Source organism: Dermacentor andersoni, chromosome 1 (assembly GCF_023375885.2).
Source record: "Dermacentor andersoni chromosome 1, qqDerAnde1_hic_scaffold, whole genome shotgun sequence".
Lineage (NCBI taxonomy): Eukaryota > Metazoa > Arthropoda > Arachnida > Ixodida > Ixodidae > Dermacentor > Dermacentor andersoni.
In genome coordinates this window covers 331,660,953-331,684,090 of record NC_092814.1, presented here as the reverse complement: position 1 = coordinate 331,684,090, position 23,138 = coordinate 331,660,953, and the positions used below count along the sequence as shown (strand labels likewise).

General features: G+C 43.8%; 1 protein-coding gene across 1 annotated transcript in view; it reads right to left on the bottom strand.

Annotated features, from left to right (window-relative positions):
• Positions 1-2,829: 2,829 nt before the first annotated feature.
• The window catches only part of LOC126516800 (uncharacterized), a 68,471-nt gene continuing 48,162 nt past the window's right edge, over positions 2,830-23,138 (bottom strand). Inside the window, exon 9 of the mRNA XM_050166905.3 lies at positions 2,830-12,441. Coding sequence (XP_050022862.1) covers positions 12,239-12,441 — 203 coding nt within the window. The 3' untranslated portion in view covers positions 2,830-12,238. The remainder of the gene's footprint in view (positions 12,442-23,138) is intronic.

Here is a 23,138-nt window from a genome sequence, read left to right as displayed (position 1 = left end):
ATAGTGGGGGACTCCAGAAATTTAGACCACCTGGGGTTCTTTAACGTGCACCTAAGTCTAAGTACACGGGTATTCTTACATTTAGCCCCCATCGAAATGAGGCCGCCGCGGCCGGGATTCGATCTAGCGACCTCGTGCTTAGCAGCCGAACAGCATAGCCACTAAGCAACTACCGCGGGTTAATCCTTAAAGTGCTACGTTCACGTATTGCAGGGACCACTTTCTTTGTTTAAAATGATGCAGTGTTTTTTTTTTTGCTAATTGCTTCAATCACAATGCAGCAATAAAATTTGAATGAATGCAACGAATGGAGGGTGTGACAATCACACAATCGCGTGCTCAATATGTGCAGTCACTGGTTTTATAGCAGCACAAGCCAAATGAGGCTTTACATCATCCAAAAAATAAATACTCCCATTTACAACTGCACTACAACCACGGAACAAGCAGACTTTAAATATGTTAGGAAGAGTTGTGCATACAAAAGGACGAACGCAGGAAAAAAACAGACTGAAATACAACTTGTGTTTGTCCTTTTGTACGCGCAACTCTTCCCAACATAGCCATGCACCAACTCATCCAGCAAGTTCTTCTAAACATAAATTATATGTGCGCTGTACACGTACATGTAAACAAGTATAGTGGCTAGCAGACGAAGACTCTGCTCAATATCGCGGCCAATAGGCCTAGGTAATTGGGGCCTGTCAAAATCATAATTTACTTAGAGTTGAACTAAATAATACTCTTTAGTGTCCCTTTTATGGCAAGGCTTAAAGTTTCCCTGGCAACTTGCTTGCCGAGCTAGCTAATGCCAGCAGTCGTGGCACAAATACTTTGCACCCATACTAAAAAATGGTGTTGAGCATCGAGTGGCTGCTCTTCGCTGCCACATCTCACCTTTAGTGCTTGCTTGGATGCTAAACAGAACATGTTCACAACTTTCAACCATGCAACCCAATCTAGAAAAACTGGAATGGGGCTTATTCAGCTTTCAACTCTTGGTGCAGCAGTCTACAATCATACCAGCAGTGGATGTTGGTATGCAAAATGATCCGAACTGTGCTTGCCGAGGAGAAAACCTGCTCTGTTGCAGCCATGTTGCTCCATGGTCACAACGTCAAGAGCAGCAATGCTGTACAGGAGCTGGTGCTTCAATGGCTAGTCGACCGAAGCACTTTCGGGCAATGAGCAAAGCTGTCTGAAGTGAACTATCAGGTCACGAGGCGGTCAATCTGTCACTTGTGGCAACAATGCATGTAAAATTGGGGTTTAGCCTCACGTAGTCCACTGCCTTTTTTACAGTACAGGGCATTTTGTGTTATGCTACACTATTAGAAGAGGGGAAAAAAAGGCTTTGCTGCTATGTGAACTCCACCATGCAAGTGTATTATATAATGCAAAGGAGTTATGAAATTTAAACAATGAACTCAACAGCATAACCTCAAAGGGGATAGATGCAGCAGTTATCCACAACTGCCCCATTTTGAGTAATTCTTTGAAGGAATGCATGCTTTAACATAGTCAGCATTCAGATTTGGTCCTGTCATTATGAACCATGCAAGACAACACTCCTCTCAAACTGAGAAGGTGGGTAGAGGGGGGGGGGGGTAGGCAAGTAAAGTACAAGTAACTTTTAAAGCCAGCCAGACAATCGATGGAATTGGTGCGCTAAATACGTTTTGTATGATGCATCTGCCACGACTGCAGGCCACCTGTTTGCAAAATGGACTTAGCACGAGCTTTGACGATAAGCAAATGAAAATGTGTTCTATACAATTCTACAAAATGTAGTGGCCTTGTACAGCTGCATGCTGGTGGTTTATCCAGAATAACTCTTTTTTGGCCTAGTTTGTGTTAACTGGCATATTTATTGCTAAATAGGCAAGACTTGTTTTTGAAGGAACAAATCTTCTCCAGGTTATAAAAGCTGAACACAGCACAACCTGTAAATTAATGTGCATGGTCAATCACTAATATGGCCAAAAATATTGAACCAATTTCTCTTTATGGTAAACTGAAACTTTGCTAAGTAAATAACAAAGCAGGTCCAAAAGTAAAAACTGGAAAACCTTGCACTAAGTGCTCTAATGCCCTGTCCCTTGGCCGTTATTTTAGAAGATGGCTGTAAGTGGAAATACGGGGTGTTTCAATAGAGGCAACAAAGGTTAAGTCAGTGCAGTAAAGATACAAAGAAGTGGTATTTTCGATTATATACATGTAGCAGAGGACATTAGAAACTGCATGATAATTGCCAATAAAATTGACAAAAATTTCATTAAGCAAATGAGTAACCTCACGGTACTTGCTGTAATCACAAAATTGAAGCCTATTGGCATTTAGCGCATGGCCATAAGCTACGAATCTTGAAAACGCCCTACTACTACTTTCGACCCATTCAATCCCAAATGTGTCTATTAAAATACTGATATAAATTGGTGTTCCCCTGTATCATTACAAATGCTAGAGTTTCTTTAAAATTACCAGCTGAAGAAAGTGCCTCATGTCAGATTCAGAAGCATGCTACATTGCTGTACATTCAGAAGCTGGATATCTCAAAAGTGGTGCCAGTCTGACATTCCTTGTATAGTGGCATGTACTGAGAAATGACTGGCTTTAAGCCTACATTTGCAGCATGTGATCTAAAATTGAGAGAGATTAGTGAATTCTAGTAAGCTAATGAGGTCATTGGTGACTACCACACATTTCGTGAGTTTAGCTGCTGCAAATGATATTTCACCATAAAGAATTGCCTAACTTGTCTTTACTGTCCTTATGAATTGTCAGCATCTACTGTATCACAAAGTGGAAGTATCCAGTAAAGAAATGACATTTCTGCAGACTCCATATTTTATTTCCATCACCAATATTTTGCACACAATCAGCCTCGTGCAACGATCTCACTCATAATTTCAAGAGTTGAAATCTCTGTATCTTGATGTTTCATACATGTTCTTGTAGTCATTCTATGTACAAGGAACACTTGCAAGCCAAGCTATATAGTGCATACTACACATCAACAATGCCAAATGGGCACTGTTATATCTTGTTCTGCTTGGAAGAAACATGCTAAAAGCCTTACACTACAGTTGACAATCATTGCAGCAAAAATTGCTTCAACACACTACATAAAGTATAGTGCGATTATGCAACCGATCTCATGAGATCAGATTGAACAAACAAATCAACAAGGTAAGATAAACAAGTGTGGAGGGCATATGTAGCAAGGTTACTAAAAAAGCAAGCAACATTTGTGCTTGAGCCTCTTGGAACTAACCCTGCAAGTAGACACAGTGAAGTACAAATAAAAGTGCTGTTCATTATTACAGAGTGTGCAATTAAAGGATGCTGTCACTGCACCACAATGCACTTTGCTGACACACAAGCAAGTTCGAAAGTAAAATTCAAAATGCTATCTCAACAGCAAAGCTTATCAAAGTCTAGGTTGTTTTACACATGAGTTATACGTCCTCCAAGACAAATTTCTGGCTTTTGCCAATTTGCATGAGCAAACTGTCACAACCAGTTAAAAAATGTGGACAGAACCAAGCAGGTTCAGACGTGCCCATAATAAGACAAACAAGCAGGGTCTGTATGTACCCACCCGTCAGTATGGTGCCCATTTACAATTGCAAAATCTGTTACACTGTTGGCATATTCCTTATTTTCTACAAGACAAAGAGAAGTAATACAGACCAGACTCTGTCTTTAGCAACACAGCCGCAACTTGAGCCTGTAACCATGGAATACTAGAACCTTGCATCAGCTATAGTATACTACAGCTATAGTACTAACCCACCAGTGTACTGCCATGGTGTTTCGGACATACTTCTCTTTGTGCCAGAGCCTGCTGAATTAAGTTAGGAGTTTGAATTATGCTGAGCAACAGTGTATTCAAGAGCACAAGATTAAGCACCTTTCTCATCACTGCCAGCAAGTAACCGGCAAATAAACAGTGTATTTCAGGCTTCAGTAGCAGTGCACTATGTCACACCTACCCTGTAGTGTCATCAGTGCAAAACAAAAGATAGATGATGCAGTAAATGAGATTCTACCACTGAGTTAACCAGTAATGCATATTTTTACACAAGGACAGAACCCACGGCATGCTGTACAAATTCTAAAACAACCTTGCAACATCTAGTTGTGATCACAACATCTTCAAGCCTGAACAGAACTTGTCCTTTTTGTGAGAGAGAAAGTGCAAAGCAAAGCCTGCACGACAAAGACAGTTTATGTTGTGTGACCCAAGTAACCTAACTAACAGACTTTATACCAAAGATGCAGGTCAGTATTTCTCTAGAAGGTCAAAGCAATTGCATGTCCTACTGCAGTTTAAACATTAAATTATGGGGCTTTACGTGCCAAAACCACGATCTGATTATGAGGCACGCCGAAGTGGGGGACTCCGGAATAATTTGGACCACCTGGAGTTCTTTAACGTGCACCTAAATATAAGTACACGAGTGTTCTTGCATTTTGCCCCCATCGAAACACGGCCGCCGTGGCAGGGATTCGATCCTGCGATGTTGTGCTTAGCAGCCCAACACCATAGCCACTAAGCAACCATGGCGGGTCCCATTGCAGTTTGGTGGCTAAAATGTTACCGTGTACCTTCTACAGCAATGTGCACACTGCATTAAAACTCTAAATCTCTGAGCCATACACCTACTATGTACAGCTGCAGTAACAAGTACAAAATAACAGCCAAAATCATTGTCTGTGAAAATGTGGTAGTCCATGTGTGCATACTATACATAAAATAGAAGACCACCACAATCTCGATAACCTGGCCATTTGGGCTGAGGTAACAGGAAGGCGCATGACTTTCCACTGAATATTAGTAGTAAAATGTAGCAACACTTCTCTGTTTTTTTTTTTCAATGTACATGGACTAAACCTGTGCCCCTCAAATGACCTGTTGAGCATGGTATGGTTCCATAATCTCCTGAGGTAAAAATACCTACTCAGTTGAAGTGTTATAACTGGTAAATTCAGTCAATAGTGTTTTTTTTTTACAGGTTTCTTATGCTCATTACAAATAGAAATGGAATGACCAAGTTAGACCAATAAGTTACAGTTAAAGGACTTGGGGCTTCGGCTCTCAATCTGCAAGTTCTACAGCTGAGCTGATTGTAACTGGTTCTCCCATTACATTTTCTTGCGCATACATGAGATTCAACTACAGTTGGATGTACTGAAACCTACACGAGGACATACATGAGAACAATAATCACACACAACATCCTCCAGTTTGCAATAAGCCTACAGATGACCTTATTGTTATGTGGAATATCAATTCACAAATCTGTATCCAGCTAATCCAACTACAGAAGATAAGTAACTTCAACAACATTGCCAGAATGCAAATTGTTTGGCATTTTCCCTATCCATTTTCCCTATTCAAGACAGTGTGTGTGGCAAAATGTGTGCAATGCATCAGCACAAATCACTAAGTGCAGAGTGCAGGAAATAAGTGGGCCAATGTGATCACAATGATGAAATAGTGAAAAGTTGGCAGGCCTGCAGCGATTATGAAAAACCAGCTCGCATGTAAAATAAAATGTCTGCAAACCAACATGCGAAAGAAAACTGGCAGGGGCTGAGAAGCAGTTGGAAAAAAGAGACCTGGCAGTTTAAAAAAAAGAAAACAGCAGTTATGAGCCCTCAACTTCTCGATACAGTTGAAGAATACCAAGTGATCTCGAGAAGAAACTCCAGGTACTCCTGGAGAACATTAGGAGAAGTCCAGTACCACTCAAACAACTGGAAACTCCTGGACCACACTAAGATGACCCTTCCCTTCCGTAACCTCAAGAAGCATGCATCAGCGAACAGATGTGCTGTCCATCAGTAAGTACACATTCAGTTAGTGAGCTCTCTAAGATTGCCTTTACTGAGCTTGCCTTTAGACCTGGCAAAATTTTTCTTTATTTGCTTCACAAACCTGCAAACCTCGTAACGATTATGTGCAATGCAAGCATCACAGTGCATGTGTGGGAATGACACAAGCAACACGTCTTTATCAGTGCTGCATATGACAGGGCACCATGGCACAGCGCATGGGATGAGCCTGATGGAATGCCATCTGCATTTGTCAGCCCCCAATGCAGGTGTTATCTGTTAGCTCATGCAAAGCAGTTGTGGTGTAGTGGTTAGAATGTTTGGTTTGAAAATGCAAACTCGTTGGTTCGAACCAAGATTGAATATCTCGTGCCGCATTCTTTTACGTCACGAGCCTGAACCAAAGTGTGACGAATGAATGCACCCATGAACAAATGAAAATAATCAAGCATGCAATAAGCAAAAGAACAAATGATATCTATAACACAGAGAGACAGAAAGATGGTAGTGTGGATTAAAGAACACGTACAGCCAGCTAATATTCTAGTGCAATTTAAGAGAAAGAAGTGGAGCTGGGCAGGTCACGTAATGCGCAGAGCAAATAATCGGAACTCCACTGGTGTAGGTGAATGGATGCGAAGAGAAGGGATATGCAGTTGAAGGTGGCAGAGGTCAAGGTGTCGGCTGACACAGAATGAGCAACAGGAAATCTTGCAGTGGGTTTGAACAGGTTGATGATGATGTAGGGAGTCCCAGCTAAAATACAGCTGTTGTAGTGTGCCAAAAGATCCACAATGAATACTATGATGAAACGTGCACTATGAGCCTAATGCCTCGGAGGACTCGTTCTTCAGGTACATGCACTAAGTGGCTGACACAGCGTGTTCTACAGCACTGAAACATATTGAATTAGGCTGTTAATGAGCATGATGCAGCACCATGTTCCATTGCATCTATTCTACGGTACATTCTGCAGCTTCAACGATCAGTCACACATGATAATCTTGGATGATTTGCTTTAGCGACTAAATGTGGCACCACAACATGAAGCCATGCCTGTAGTGTAGAAGCTATAGCTGTGGGAAAAAAATAAAACGATAGAAATTATTAAAAATAATACTTAAAGAAGTTGATACCATTAAAGGGCTCCCACCCAATAACTTGAATGAATGTTGTATTTTTCATGTAAAATAAGATGGTCAGTTATTCCACTTTCAGCAGATGTGCCTTTATAATTTAAGGTAAAAGAGCGTAGTAAGTGGAAATATACTTTTTACCACAAGTGGATCAGTATAACTGCTTTCACTGACCCAACCAATCAGTGCATGCAGCTGGAGGACAGTCCCTGCAGGAACTGAAATTGGAAAATGGCCCCAGACCACACACATACAGCTCTAGTAAGACATTAAAGTCTTAGAACAGCCCTGCCGGATACTTGATAAAGAACACAAACTTTGACATGTGTCAAGTGCTACAATGGACATCAAAATGTTTCAGATTAAAAAGCCCACAACTGAACTGAATAAGAGGACATAACTACATCTAAACAATGCTTGTGGAACCGAAATATTAATGAACGCTTTTAAGTATACCTTTTCTTTTGCTTGAGTGACAGAATGTAAACTAAAATCAGATCTTTAGTGCTTGATCTCAATGTACTATATATAGTCTGCATTATAGATTACCTGCTCTGCAACATGTGCAGATGCATTGACAACAGCCCAAACTGTCAGTGCGAAGTATTCTGTAGACATCGTGCTCTCTTAGGGCAGCACCGTTATTCTTCCCTTAGAACTGTACGCCAAAATTCAGCACAAGTGTAGTGCATGTCAGGGAATTCAGAAAATGCAGCATCCACATAACAGGAAGGTCATCATGACTAGTTTCCTTCCAGCAAAGGCTGTAAGTACATAATATGAAAATAAGTCACTTTCCATGGTTAACAAAATGCTTAACAAAAGTAGAAAAAGGAGGAAACATTGCACTAAATACTCAACCAAATGCAATCTAAAGTTCCTGACACTGAGCTTTGTAACATGTAAAACATACGTGCTGTGCAAGTGCAGAGTATAAAGTGACCTGAGGATGACTGCATTAACGTCGACTAAACCAGACGTCCAAGCCACTTCTCGCAGCAGTGGTGGCTTGCCTTACTGTGACGGTAATGAACACAGTGGCAGAGATAAATGGCTAGCTGAAGAGATGCCATTTTCTTACTTTCTCTGCAAAAATCAGCTCTGCGGCAGATGCCTAATTTGGTACAGTTAGCCTAAAAGTGACCACCTCCAAACTGCTTCAGGCTGTATGTGTTGCAGTGCACAACCAGGGCTTGTTCTACTTTACACAGAGTCCCATTTGGCTGCACTTTTTGCAAATTCAGCATGGTTCAGCAGACATATCATGGTCACAGAGATGACATCTAGTATTGCCTGCCTGAAGTCAGAGACACTTGTGCTGCAGCACCTTCAGAGCAGGGACTGTTGTGAACTATCCCTGTGAGACGCATGCATATCTTCAGACTGAGGGCCACAGCTTTCTAAAGCTTGTTCTGCTTGTTCCAGCCCCACTGGACTGTGCAGAACAAGCAATCAACTCAAAAAGTGACCCAATAATCCTGTGCATTTTCTTAGCAAGTGCCACCTTGGTAACAAACAAAACTGCTTACATAAAAAAGTGTGATAATAAGCAGTGTGCCTGTAGGTGGCCATTCAAAATATGCACAAGTGCTGTGCTCTTTTGCAGGGATAAACAAGTAAAACTTTGTGAAGTAACTTGGAACTGTTGTCAGGTGCTGTCTCATGCTGTCAGGTGAGCCATGTGCACACTTTCAGCTGTCTTGACTCGTGACAAAACCAGTGCCAGTAAACCTCCGAAGCAGCTTAACAGCCCAGGCCACTTATGTGTGCCAGGCACATATAACCACACTCCATCTCACGACACTTGTGCAGTGCAGCCAGAGCTACAGGATGTGATGTGTCACTTGTAAGACCACTGAAGTATTTAGCACAGTAGAAGCTCGTTAATCCGAACTCCAAGGGGACCGAAAATTTATTCAAATAAAATGGAGTTCAAACTAAGGAGAGCCCAATCAAATATAGCACCCAATCAATTGTGCAGTACAGCACACAAAATCGTCATTAAGCTCGCATTGAAAGTCATCTTTCTTCTTTCGTCGTGTGTTTCTTCCAGCACACGACGACATGTGCTGGAAGAAGCCTAAGTTCCGTATAAAGTCCAAATCGGATAAGATCGCGCCTCGTGTGCAGTTTGCTGTGGATGTGAGAGAAAACGTGCAAACGTGAGCCGGTAAGTATGGTGGCTTGATGCACGTCATTCTCCTGCATGCCAAATGTTGGCGATGACGTGATCAAGCTCGCACTAAGGTCTCCTTTCTGCTTCTTCTAAGCCGGAAGGGAAAGGAAGGCATGTGCTGCTCTGCTTGCTCCAGTTCGGTCTCGGCTCCTAGTGCGCCTTTCCTTGTCATTTTTACGGTGTGCAACATGAACGCAGCTAGCGATGCATAAAGCCTTCGCCTTTGGCTCAGGTTTGTTTGAAAAGTGCTCCATGGAAATGAGAAATTTTGTTCAAAATAACTGCTGCGTGGTTTTTTGAGGTCGAATTCGAGGGAGTTCTTCTCAATTCGAATACAACATAGGACTTTGTCAGTTCGAATTAAGAGATTTCAAATGATCAGGATTTCACTGTAGCATCATTGGCTGAAGCCAAGCAATGACACCTAACAGCCAGGCTGATGACAGCAAAGCGACTATGTGAGGGGCTCTGGCTTGGTGCCAGCATCTGTGAGTGACTTGCACATGCTGAGTAAGCGGGATACCACTATGAAGTATTGCAAGACGCTTCAATCTCTGCTTGTGGTGAGCATGGCTTCCTGTGCTTGTGCAGGACTATCTGCGCTCCAATCATTGCATTACACAGTGTGTAGCTTTGGCTGCACTACACAGACAGTAGATATCAGGGATTCCCACACATTCCACATAGGGTAACCCCACCACTTTTTGAAAAGTACTGAGGAACCCATGTCCTTTGCTCCTCATAACACACATGCATGGACTCTTTGTGAATGTCCACATTTACAGCACTGAAATAAAAATGAAAACAGCACTTGTATTACATCAAAGAGTGCACCTGGTTCATTAACCAAGCAGTCACTGGGCAGTTTGGACAAGCCTCAAGTGTACTGCTATATCTACAGTTAGTTCCAGTACTGGGTGCACAAGGTACTTGAAGACACAGCTTCAAATCACCACAGACATCCAACATTTTCATTCCATCTGTCTAGGTGGCAACTTCATTTTCACCAACCCCTCTGTCACCATTCTAGCGCACTTATTCCAGGGTGTCACCTTTCAGTCTGACACAAGAGATGAATCCGTATGCGGTCCTAGTTCCTTACATGAAGAAAATGAAGACTTGGACATCACCTCCTTATTGAATGTTGGCAAATTCTTTTTTTTCTTTGGGGGTGTGAGGCAACACTTTATGGCCTTGGCCAATTATCACCCAAGACAAAGACAAAATAGCACTGCCAGTGGTCAGACACCCCTCAGGCAGTTGAGTTTCTCCAGCAAGTGGAGGCCATGATGAGCGAGAACCCTGAAAGGTCAATAATGACCATTGCCGAGCAGCTTCAAGTGGCAGAGCCAACAGCCAGGCGTTCTGTGCATGAAATCACTAAGCACCACTCTTTAGTAATAGATTTGCTTACTCCCACAGGGCCTGCGTGACCTAAGAGTGGCTGGCTGTGAACATCTACGGCCACGGCACCCTCAATGTGCTGTCCCTGGTTCCCAACATAAATCTACTATGCTGCTATGTGTGGGTAGCGTCACTGAGAAGGAAGCTGACAAGCAGCCACGCAATGTTGAAAACTCGCTGTAAGCTGCAATTGTGGAAGAACTGCCCAACATTAACCTGCACTATGTGAGCCAAGCATGCAGCCGTTACCAAAGTCGAATTCAGTAAATAATTGAGGCTGAAGATGGTTTTATTCAACAGCCTCAGAAAACAGTGGTAAAAGAAACAATTTAATTCGGAACAAATATTCATATTCTTGACTGAAATAATGTTGCTATTCTTGAAGTCATCATTATGTAGTCAAACACCTTGCGCACCCAGTACTTAAATTTCACAGTGGATAGGATCAAGAACAGCTAAGTCATAGCACACTTTGTGACAATAGAAAACAGCCCACCCACTCACCACCAGATGTAAGAGGTGTTTGAGATGAGAGAGCTGTCGCCTGTATTAATTCTGGTTCAGACAGGGGCCCAAAACACTGCCTGCAATACCATTTCTCCTGGAGCCCAGCTTAGGTCTTCAAAAAGGCTACTTGCCAATATACAGAACATCCAGAGAGTCGAAAAATGAATGTGGGCGACAACGGCTGTGGGAATAAAACAGAGCAACAGCTAAGACAACCAAGCAGTGGCACTAAAGGGGCCCTCCAACCCAAATTAAACTGTGGCTTTTCTTTTTGATGGCTGTACAGTGTGGCTCTTGAAGATGCTCCTGGCATTTGTTCTGGGACCCGACATTGAAGTATTCATTATTGTAATCAATCCAAGAAATCAAGGCACTAGTGCTGACTGCATAACCACACAAACAGAAGTGCTCTAAAGGAAGTGACTTCACCTGATGATCAACTATGCAAAATTTTTGTCATTTTCTTAGAAATGCCCTGCTCCTGATATGACTGATGCCCAGCACCAGCTTATAGTTTTCCTAAATTGATGTTTGCCTTTAGTGCCCTTCTGCATACAAAACGTAACATTGCTATAGTTTGTGGCTTCCCTACTTGCATCACATGCCTGTCATAAAACCCCTCTGTGAGAACTACAGAGATCACGTGCATACTTCCAGAAGTCAAGGAGCGGATGAAGCGGGAAGCAGCAAGTATTGCAGCATTGCTAAAAAAAAAAAATACCACAAGAAATTGCAACGGGAAATGCCTTCAACAGCTGGCACACACCAGGCACACAGCCAGGGTTTTCTTCTGGATAGGAAGTTTACTGATCAACTGAATCGCTGCATTTAATGTCTCAAAGCAACACAGCGGCTATAAGAGATGCTGCATAGAAAGCTTGACATTAATTTTGACCACTCGGGGCTCTTCTTAATGGGCACCCAAAGCTCTATGCATGAGCATCTTTGCATTTCCCTTTGACTGTGATGCAGCAGCAGCTGTGATGGCCAGAAACAAACTGGAAATTTTGTGCTCAGCAGCAGAATGCTGTAGCCACTCAGCCACCGCAGTGGGAGAGGTGTATGCTAGTCTATCACTTTAAATAATAGCTCCTCAGTGCAGCCAACTGCCATTTTGCCTGTGGCCACCCCCTGGCTATGTGACTGGCAAACACACATACACACATGCGTGCCATCAGTGGAAAGTTGGCAGAAAACTTCCACTATAGAACCGCGAAGGCTTCCCTGGGCACAATTGGCGCCATACAGAGCCGCACAGCTGCCATGCAGCAGGAAGGCAGAGGACGGCACAGACAAACAGCACAACCAGGTAGCCAGCCAGGTAGAGCAGCCGGTCCGGGGACCACAGCACACCGTATGTCAGGACGCGATCAGGATCTGCCATGGAAGAGACAAGCAGGAGTTTTTATTTATGCATTTTTTTTTCTCTGTGACTTGCGCAGGACTAATAAGTCAACAGTGCAATCGTGCATAGCTGTCATGTTCTCAGCTCTGTACACTGCCTTGTTTAATTCGAGGTCACTGGCTAAAGTTTACCATACTACTACAGAACAAAACCTCGTTAATATGTACCTGCTTAAACTGTACCAACGGTCAAGATGTAGTTGCAATGAATCCCCCATGACCCAATCTCCATAAACCATTTAAGCTGTAGTGGCTTGTCGCATGCCTATCGGTTAGTGTGCACCACGCTCACTTTTTGTCGCATAAAGGTTAACTGCACCGCCTTGACTTGCAGTGTGGCTGACACCATGCCATGCCAGAAAAGATCTTCGGTCTTTTCAGAAAGTGCAATGATTCCTGCTTTGGCATGAATATGGTGATACCTATATGGATAAGCATCGGAAATTCACTGAGGCATGGTGGCAACCTCAGCAAAGAATGTAACCATCATCACGTGTGGCAATATGACTTATCGCTGCCAACCTATCGTTTAACTATCTCCTTGGCAGTGCATGTGGCATAGTGCATAACACCCATTGTATACATACTGCACACTGTTAATAGACGATTACAAATATGCACTTCCATTCTTAGCCGCCTTCTTGACTGAGATGGCTTCAAGTACACATTGCTTGCAGAAACAAAAGCAGCCTGCCATCATCACATAGGCTCGACAAGATGCGCACCAGACCAATGCAGGGCCAGTATCAGCAGCAGCATGAAGAAAGCTCACTGCACAGACGCTCCTACGAAACTCGGGGGCAGTCTGCCAACAAACATGCATGCATATGTTACAGCAAGCATCCAGGTACAATGACGGCGTGCGCTTAGAATGTCACGCGTTGCACATATATCGCACGAGCTGATTGGCACCATGCAGCAGCAGGTAACATATTTGAATATATAAAGCGGTGTCGCTTCTCACTTGGCAGCAGAGTCTTGTACAAACGCGTGCGCACACATTGGAGAAAACCTGACGACCAAAGTTCTGAAATGCCGCTTGGTTGTGTGAGAGTGGCACAATTTTTTCACAGCTTTATAAAAGAGAAAGAAAAAAGAAACTTTGTAGTGCAAAACTTAGGTAACACTTATAGTGGCATCCCATTTATTTCTTTGTTGACAGCAGCAGCGCATGTCAAAAGATGCAAATTTGTAGATGGCAGTTCAGTGAATACCACTGTTAGTGTGTAGTTATGCCACATTCTCACCAGGTACACATTATTAAGGTTTCACTGTACCGTGTTTCATATTTAGCAGGCAACACTGCAGAACCTACAGAAGGAGTGCAATCACAGAAATCATTGAATCCACACATTTCACATTATAGTGGTTTCCAATCTTCAATGCCTCCTACAGAGTGAATCTATTATACTATTACAATTATAGTATTACAATTATAGCTCGGGGAGCTAATGTTAGATCAAAGCACCATTGTTTGTGCATCCTCATGTTATGTTATGCAAATACAAGTGTCATTCAGCTTGGTCCATGATGAATAGAATCCTATCTCCAAGATATTTTATGTAATCATTTCTTCATTGATTGTAATTATAGAAGTTAACATTATACCGTATTACTAGAGATGAGTGAATATTAACTTTTCCGAATATGAATTGGATAGAAATCGTAAGTATAGTAATAGTAAGTAGGTATCGAATGGTCAAATGCACTTTATTTTTACAGCAGGAATATTTAGTTTGGTTTAATTAGGCACCACACCTCTACTGAATAGCACAAAAAAAAGCTAACTGTCAGGGACAAAGGATCAGTTTTAAACACAATATCACTAATTGTCACTAAAATAACTGCAGAAATAGCATCTCAGCTTCTATAGTTCCTGGTTGCAAACAAGCTTTCGAAGAATGAATGGCTGCTGTATGACAAGCTTTCAAAAAGCAATAAATAAATGGTTACTGAAAAATATCAGAAGTCGTGTAAAAAGAAAAAACAATAAAGCTGCTAAAAGACTTGTGTGCCATAAACATATGTAAAAGGGCCCATTGCAAGGAAAACATCACTGGTTGTAGTGTAAAGGCTACAGCTGCAATGTGACTAGACTGCTGCATTACCCATTTTGTTACTGCCTTGCTTTGAAAATGTTTGTCATTGTTTCACTTCTAATACATTGCGATACTTTGTGGAGATGGAGAACAGTAACAAGTAGGGGGTGCGTGAAAATTGAATAGTAGATTTCAAATCAAATATAGAGTTGAACATTAAAAAAAAAATCAGCAGAAAATATATTACAAAGTATAGTGCTTACAAATTTTGGGCAAATAAACACTGCAATGCACATGCTCGGGACCCTCCTAGCATTGAATAACAAGAATGTAGCGAGCTATTAGTCATTTGGGCACATAGAAAATCAAGATATACATTTTGGTCTACATTTACTAAAGGGAATTCCAAATTGGTATACCAGCACTGATTACAGCTCAATTCTAGCATACAGGTCTCGAAAATATTTTTTTATCAATAGAATGTCAGTAGAATAGAATAATGTGATATTTTTACCTCTGAAGCTGAAGAATTAGTGATGCTATGTTGTATTGAATACCAATCAGGCTCTTAGTTTAATAGTAGACCTGTGTATTAGGCAACCTTTTATTGCATAGAAAGCTCTGCTTTCCAGTTTTCCCTTCAATATACAGGTCTTTCCCATCTTTATCGTATGGCCAATCTGAATGACAAACAAAAGTGTGGAACGTGCATCATGTGACTCAATCACCACTCTGTGCATACAGTTAGTATACTGCATATAGAAAAAGCTGGGTGGGAAAAGTGGTAACCACAAAGGTGCTGCCATGTTGCTGCTACTAAAGTTTTTAGCACTGAAAATAATCAAAATATTAAACAAGCATTTACACGGAGCATGTACGTATGGACAAGGTTTACAGTTCATTCCATATATATTTAACATCCGATTTCTATTTATAAAATTCCTATGTCATATTTACGGTGTGTGAAATGGTATGTTTGAAGCCACCTGAACTAGATCCACCATTCCGAGGAAGGCTTGGAATCGTGTTGATTAGGCATCTCATTGTGGTTTCGTCTAAATCGCATTTAATTGTCTGTGCCTGCGTAGCAGCATGGTAGTGCTCTTGCAGCTACCGATACAAATTCCGGGGGCACTATGGGAGCTTTGCCTCTAGAGCTGGTTATAACAACTCTATGGCTCCGTGTGTAGCTATTGTTGGTGCTGTGTGGGTCGACTGTGGTCGCCACTGCCGGTAAAGCAGGCACCTTTTCATCATCATGTTCAGCGTGATATTCCAGCTGCCAAAGATATTGAAATTGAAAGGGTCAGGGGAAGTTCCATAACCTATCCATATCCCCATAACCATATCTCATAACCAGAGAAAGGTTGCAAACTGGCACAATGTGACATTGGTACTTTCTGCTCCAAAAAAGTTCTTGGGGCTCTGAGCCCCTGTGCCTGCTTTTATTGCTGAAGTGCTAAGCCTGTGTGTGAAAAGAAGCACACTAGGCCTTTTCTGCATTGCGCCTTGGCCACAGTATACGAGATACCTCTGAGCTGTGGCAGAGTGTATATTGGTCAAACAGGACGCTGCACTAATAACCAGGTACATAGTTCATTAAGAATGTAACAGGGCCACACCTGCTCTTCCAATGCACCTCGTGTAGCTGAGTGCCACAGTTTGATGACACACAGATGCTAGGAAAGAGCCGGCATGCATTGGCTCGAGAATTGCTAGAAGCCTTGCAGATAAAGAAAAAAGGGTGATTCCTGCATTAGCGTTGCGTCAGTTTTACCTCACAAAATTTCAAATTTTTTGATTTGGTTTGCTCATGGTTTCTCTGGCTTTTGATAGCTTGTCTTGCGATTTCAACTATTTTGTCAGCATTCCTGCACGTGCAGCGAGTGCAATGGTTGTGTGCATGTATGATTTTAACCACTCCGCCACGCATCCTTCTTAAACCAGAATAATCTCTCTATTTAATTCACGAGCATTATTTCTTTCAAAGAATTGCAAAATGTGGTGGCATAGCATTAAGTTCTATTTGTGCCTTAACTGCAGGAAGATTGTGCACCAATTCGTCTTTTGATTTTACCATCACAAAAATTCTGCAGATCTGAAATCTGGCCTCGACACTGTACCAAAGAATACACATTTGAGTATACAGTAAAAGCTCGTTAATTCGAATTCCGCGGGGATGCTATGAAAATTCGAATTATACAAAATTCGAACTAATGAAAGTCAGAGAAACAAATCGCTCGGTTAAGGCGCGTATATAGTCTGACGTGGCGTGAGCACGCGCGCACACGCTACGTCACGTTGGCGTGAACAACGTCTATACCAGGGTGTCTACCAAGTTGACATTTACAAGTTCCCTGAGTTTTCCAGGTTTTCCCTGAGTGCCACTGCAAATTTCCCTGAGTGATGCAGAACTATGTTTTATGTCAAGACGGGCTGAAACCATATCGCCTGATGCTGTCACTCTCTAGTAATCACATGAAAAAAATAAAGAAGCGCCTTAATCCAATTTGAATACTAAGGAGTAGTGTTTGTGTTATTCAAAAAGAGAATAGAAGGCCAGGGGGGTTAGTAAAATGCACAGAAAGTAAAGTGTCCTCGAAAAAAATTGCAAATGGAGTCGGACATTCTCAAATACGAATAAAAAGGAGATGCATATAGACGCAAGTATTTTCGAATATGAGCTATTTCTATCAACTCATAGCAAGCTCAGTGGTATGAGGCCCTAACTCTGTCACAATCGAGATTCTCTATCAACAGCTCGTAAGTCAACCTCAACTGTGCTGACATACTCTCAGCATGCGCACGACTCCTGGGTGTTGTGTTTCACTGCTTTAAAGAGTTTATTTTGGTTTGAATGAGGGACACATGCATCTCGCCATTAGCCAAAACTTTATTTTTTGGGCTCAAGCTCCTTCAAAACGGCGGCAGCAAGCTTCCTTTCCCGTTTATTCCTCAATGCGTAGGTCATTTCTGTTCTTGTCTTCCTTCCGCCACTCGTTCGCCCCAAGGACCATTTGAAGCATCTTGGTCAGTTGCACAGTCTACAACCGATTTTTAGAACTCCCTAGGGGCCACGAAAACGTACGAAAAATCGGCCAGGTGAAAAAAAAAATGTGTGTCATTTAGTGCCTTTAGGGGCTCAAACCATACAGGCACGTTCGAAAACGCTCTGAAGGCCTGTCGGTACACATATTGGGCATATCGGTGCTCGTACTGTGACAGGAAATACCGGGTGCACGCGTGTATAATTAAGGAATACATACTGTGTTCCGTGGCAATAGCCCCTTCCCACGCTTGTTATGCTTCACTGCAATACTTTTGCGTATGCTTCACCAAGTAACATTCTTGTACAGAGGCGAAGCTGACTTTCAGGAACCGGCGTTACACAACGCACCGTGTTTTCCAAGTTTCTAAGCCCATCGCGAGGACCACAAAGGCGGAGTCCGTGCCATTGCTGACAGCAGCTAATTCTTTCAATAAAAAACTCGGCATCCAACGGCAAGAAGCTTCATAGCGAACGTCGAAGCAGCTAGGCCTAGCGTTGCCGCAATGGCAGCAACGGCTGCCAGCGGATCTGCGTGCGAGAGTGCCGGTTCGAGGTGCCGAAGTAATCAAAACGGCAGCGGTGGTGCCTTTGATTATTGCCGTTTCGGACCTGCGGTCACGGCAAAACGTCCGGAAAATCGGACGGCGAAGAGTTCTTGCGTCGGAAATGTCACACCTTCTGATACGTTGACTTTATGGGGTACGTGGCGGTGCCGCGAAGCCGTCCAAATTATCGGGAATCCGGAAAGTGGGTCGTTGACTGTACACTCGCAACTCCTCCAGCCGACGACAGGGCGTCAAAGACGATTCATTACGATTCCTGTCTGTTACTCGAGCCAGCATTACCGCGACTTTCGACCCTTTTAATAAAATTGCCGCTAATTTTCCCTGATAGAGGCCCGAATTCCCTGAGTTTCCCCTGACTTTTTCCAGACTACTCAAAATCCCTGAGAATTCCCGGTTTTCCCGGTTTTCCCGGTTGGTAGACACCCTGTATACTTCGAAGCTCTGGCGCAGCCAACGTAACCGGACGCGGCCAGCGCGGTCCGACGCGCCCGACGTCGATATGGCTCTTGCTCCATCCGCGCGTTTGTCGCGCTGACTGGGGCGGATAAAAAAAAAAAAAAGTCTCGGTCTCGCGCGAAAAGCGAAGCATCGATTGCGATAGAAAATTAGTAGATAGCTATACGAAGTAAGGATAATAGTTTTATCGGACGTATAAACTTGTGAGCATTTGCTTACTAACTAAATTAACAAGCACTGTGTCACGCGCGCACAGGTGAGCATGAACGCATCTCGCTCGATGACCGCGGAAACTCGCTGAAAAACGCTGGAGTGAGGGCACGCAGCAGTAGCAGCGAGCGAATTGACGTTCGTACAGCCCTCGCTTTAACGCGAACGAAACGTAGAAAGCACATCGCATATGAAGCTACCGGCAATACGCGCACTCTGCAAACATCGCAGATCGCTTTGAAGACGAGGCCCACGCGGGCGCGCACTTTGGCCACGACGCAGATCGCTTTCAAGATGCGGCGGCCGCATGGCCGCGCCGTAAGCAGCAGCTGCCTCAGCCGCCGAAGATCGTCCCCCGGTCCCTCCCTCGCCTCGCGCGCGACAAGAGAGGGCGCGCTCCGCCCCACCTTCCCCTCTCGCGCACGCGAGATTGAGCCGCGTTCGCCGTCTCACCCTCGCACGCTCGTACGCAAAGAACATGGCGCGCGGCGAGGGTGTTATAGTCCTTGCCGCTGATCGAAAAAGCAAAGCTGCGCGACCCGCGCGGCGACGCCAGCGTGCTCCCGCGCACTAGCACTCTCCCCATCCACGATGATGCGGAGTTCGAATTATCGGTGGCGGTGCGGATTTCACTGTGAATTAGCGGGATGTGTTACATATCGCTTTCAATACATTGTGGGACGGACCGCGGCAACTAGTTCGAATTATCCGAAATTTCGAATTAACGGGTAGTGAATTAACGAGCTTTTACTGTATTCCTGTTTAACCCTCTGAAGGTCACTGCTGCACACGTACATTGGTGTAAACAAGTCCCAAATGGTCATGGAATACTGACGTACTAAGGAAATGACTGAACGTTTGAAGAAGCGTACCTTTTCAGAACAAAGTGCTGCCCATAGTGTCACTATGGAGGAGCTGCAACTTCCTATGAGTCATAAATGATGTATTATGCACTACCACCCCTTGGCTTTTGCCAGAACTGAGCTTTTGCTTCATGCTATGCGGCCTGCAATAATGGTGGCCTAGGAGTATTACTGTTCACTCAATTTACTGCCATGTGCTAACGCCCGTGCTTGTACGCTTCAGATTCGGCATTGTCATGTGTGTCCTTTTGAGTTAAAGGTGCCACGAAAATTTATTTCTACCTTGCTTCCTAATTGAAGCTGCCGTGAGATGCTTGCCCACATGGCTCTCCCGTACATGCATGATCATTGTTTACAGGTGAGTGCCTGCAAAGCAACGATACTTCTACATGTATGTCTATTGCCGTGAAATGTGAAAGAGCTGACCATATCTTCTCTTCTCATTCGCTTCGTTTTTCTAACAAGTGCGCAACCCTTGAAATTTCTAGCGGGCGTTCACATGGCATGCCTTGCTCTCTTGTGCATGTCCTTACGCTGTCTTCTTTAATGATCTAGACACAACACAAGTGCTGACTATCAAAAGTGGCACTTTTTTTTGAAGGAATGACTCAATAAGTCAAACCTTGATATAATGAAGTTGTTCATGCAACACAGAACTTTGAAAAATTGCGAATTTTGTTAATTCAAAGTTAATTCAAGTTTCAGCAACAAAAGAATGTTAAAAATTCCCAGAACATTCCCGGTGGATAGCATCTTGTCTGTAAGCACTCATAAACAAATTGCAAAAGGTTGGGCCATAATAGTGCGATTAAGAGCGCCAGCGCGTGCGGTGTAGATTGCGCGGAGAGCAATGCATCGGCCCTGCTCATAGAGTCGGAGATTTGCATGTGTTGCGTTGCGCGACGCTGTAAATCTTGGATGTCATGGCTAACTGTGCTTAGTGCTCGCAGCTGTTGTCATATGGTGGCCGGAAATTGGAAACAGAAGTGTGAAACGATACGGATATTTGTACCGACAGGAAAAAAAAAAAAAATGTTGCAGTTCCTCCAGAAAGATGAGCACTGATGGTGATAGCAAAGGGACAACTACACAAAGTAAGGTTCAGAGTTACATCGGTATCACGGGTGCTCAGGCAAACATGAACAAATCTCACTCGATGACCGCAAACACTCCCTGTCACAACTCAAGTGAATGCTTCACATTAAGTGTTGGAAACTTGAGATTATTTGACTGCCAGCACTAGACATGCAGGAACATGATGCGCATCGAAGTGCCAACCATCTCGACTTGGCCTTTGCACTTGCCATAAATTACCTCCAAGATATGGTGCATGGCACATGTATGGACAGCCATGTGCAGCCACGGCAAGGGTAGAGGAGGAGATGTGCACACAAGGGGGTAAGGCCAGACAGGCGCTTGTCTCCTGTAATGTCCCCCCGTCCCTAGCATGTGCTTGATCACATTACCGCACGTTCAACCTCTCCTCCACTCCCCGCGGCCTCCCTCTGCAAGTTTTTATGAATGCAACAAATGGCGCAGCAGTTTCCTGCATATCATGTCCTACCGCGGATGCTTCGAAGGCCCGCTCAAACGTTTCATGTGGAAGGATGCTTGCAAATAGCTTTTGTATAATTTTTATATAGATTTACCAGCCATACAGACCCCAACGACATGCTTGAAATGGCCAAAAACTTCATTAAATCGAAACCATGTCATGACATTTCTTATATTGTGTAAAAAAAAAAAAAAGGCAGACGATTACGCTCCTTGGTAATGCGATCTTTGAGAGCAGCTGCTGCCTTATTTCAACAACAGGCAACCGCATACAGAACACGCAGTGCCGAATGGAGGCGGTTCTGTGTTTTGGATTGGGCAGCACACACCGTGATCCGCTGCTATCGAGCCGTCACTCCGGCGTCGCGCCATTGCGCCATTTTATAGTGGGTCACCACCGCAGAGAGGGGGGGGGGAGATTACCAATTATTATTTAATGTTTTTTCTAAGGTGACATGAGGAAACGGGTGGAGAACATGGGTATTGAGTAGAGGTCATACACTCATTCACTCACAGACAAGCCTCAATGTGGCCACACAAGGTTGGGGTGGGAAGCAGAAGTAAAGGGACGAAACGCTATAACTGCCTTTCGAGTCACCGCAACGACACTGTGCCAGGAGCACTGCCAGAGGCGACAAAGGCCACTGAGAAACACGCCCCGCAAACGAGGAAGTGAGAGACATGGCTGAGAGCCGTACAGCCACGCGACGAGGAGACGGAGGAGCAGAGAGCCATGGATCACGTGCGAAGCAGCAAGGAGCGCCCACTGCCGGCACCGTGGCAAAGCTGCGACAGCGGGAGAAGGGAGGGAGAGGGCGGAGTGAACGGTAGCGGCGAGAGTCACGACATTGGTGCTGTGTGGAGGAAGGGGGCGAGCGGATAGGCGAGGATATGTGATCCGGCTTTGGAGGATAAGGGGAGAGCAAGACTCGCGCCGCGCGAGAGAGATGGCAGCAGGAAGCAGGAGTGCGTGTAGGTTGAGCAGCGCTCAGATGATGACCTTGCTTACGGCAAGGCCGACGGCGACGCGGAACGTGGGAACGACCGCCAAAGAGCTGCGTTTCACACACGCACGCACACGCACGCACACGCACGGACACACACGCACACACACACACACACACACACACTTTTCAATGGAACCATGACAGAGAAATGAAAATAGCTTGCTACATTGCAAATTTAGTTTAATTAAGGTTTGGCTGTATACACTGCAACTGTACATGTACCTGCAAGGCAACAAAAGACTATGACAAGGGATTGTGGTTAGATCAGTTAATACGTAATAAACAAAAGAAAACGGAATGGAATTACAAAACAAACAGAAGCAGTGTGCTGGTTGACTATCACCGATTTGCGTAACCTAAGAGGTCTCTTTTTCTAAGTTGATTTTATGTCGCCTAAAGTTATTAATTTTTTTCTTGGAATAAGTCACTGAATTTAAAATATGCAATAGAAAATATGACTTGCATGGAGGGACACCTTTCTCGAAAAGATTTACCCCCAACGGGTTAAAGAAAGATGTGCACATTGAATCAACCCTGTATGAAGGTCTCAAGCATCTCGCAGGAGGGTGCAGAAAGTGTGATCAAAGCAACTGCTGGGTTCAAGGTACAGTGCCCATGTCTCTGTGGTGTACATGTGTGTGAGGTTGCCCATCAATACATACAATACACCTAAAAACCAGCATCTGTGGTCAGACAGTGCTTTCTTTGCTTCATGGTGCACCACGTAGTGCTTTACACAGGGGTAATGCACTCGTACATGTGTAAGGTGAACACAATCTCAAGTGGCATAAATGAATGAAAATTGTCTGCATATAAAGCCTTTCATTATTAGTTCAAATAAAAAAATCTCCACCCCCCAATCATTCCATTACAGGAACAGACCTGCACATAGTGGCCCATCAGCTAGCACTCTCCAAGCAGTCACA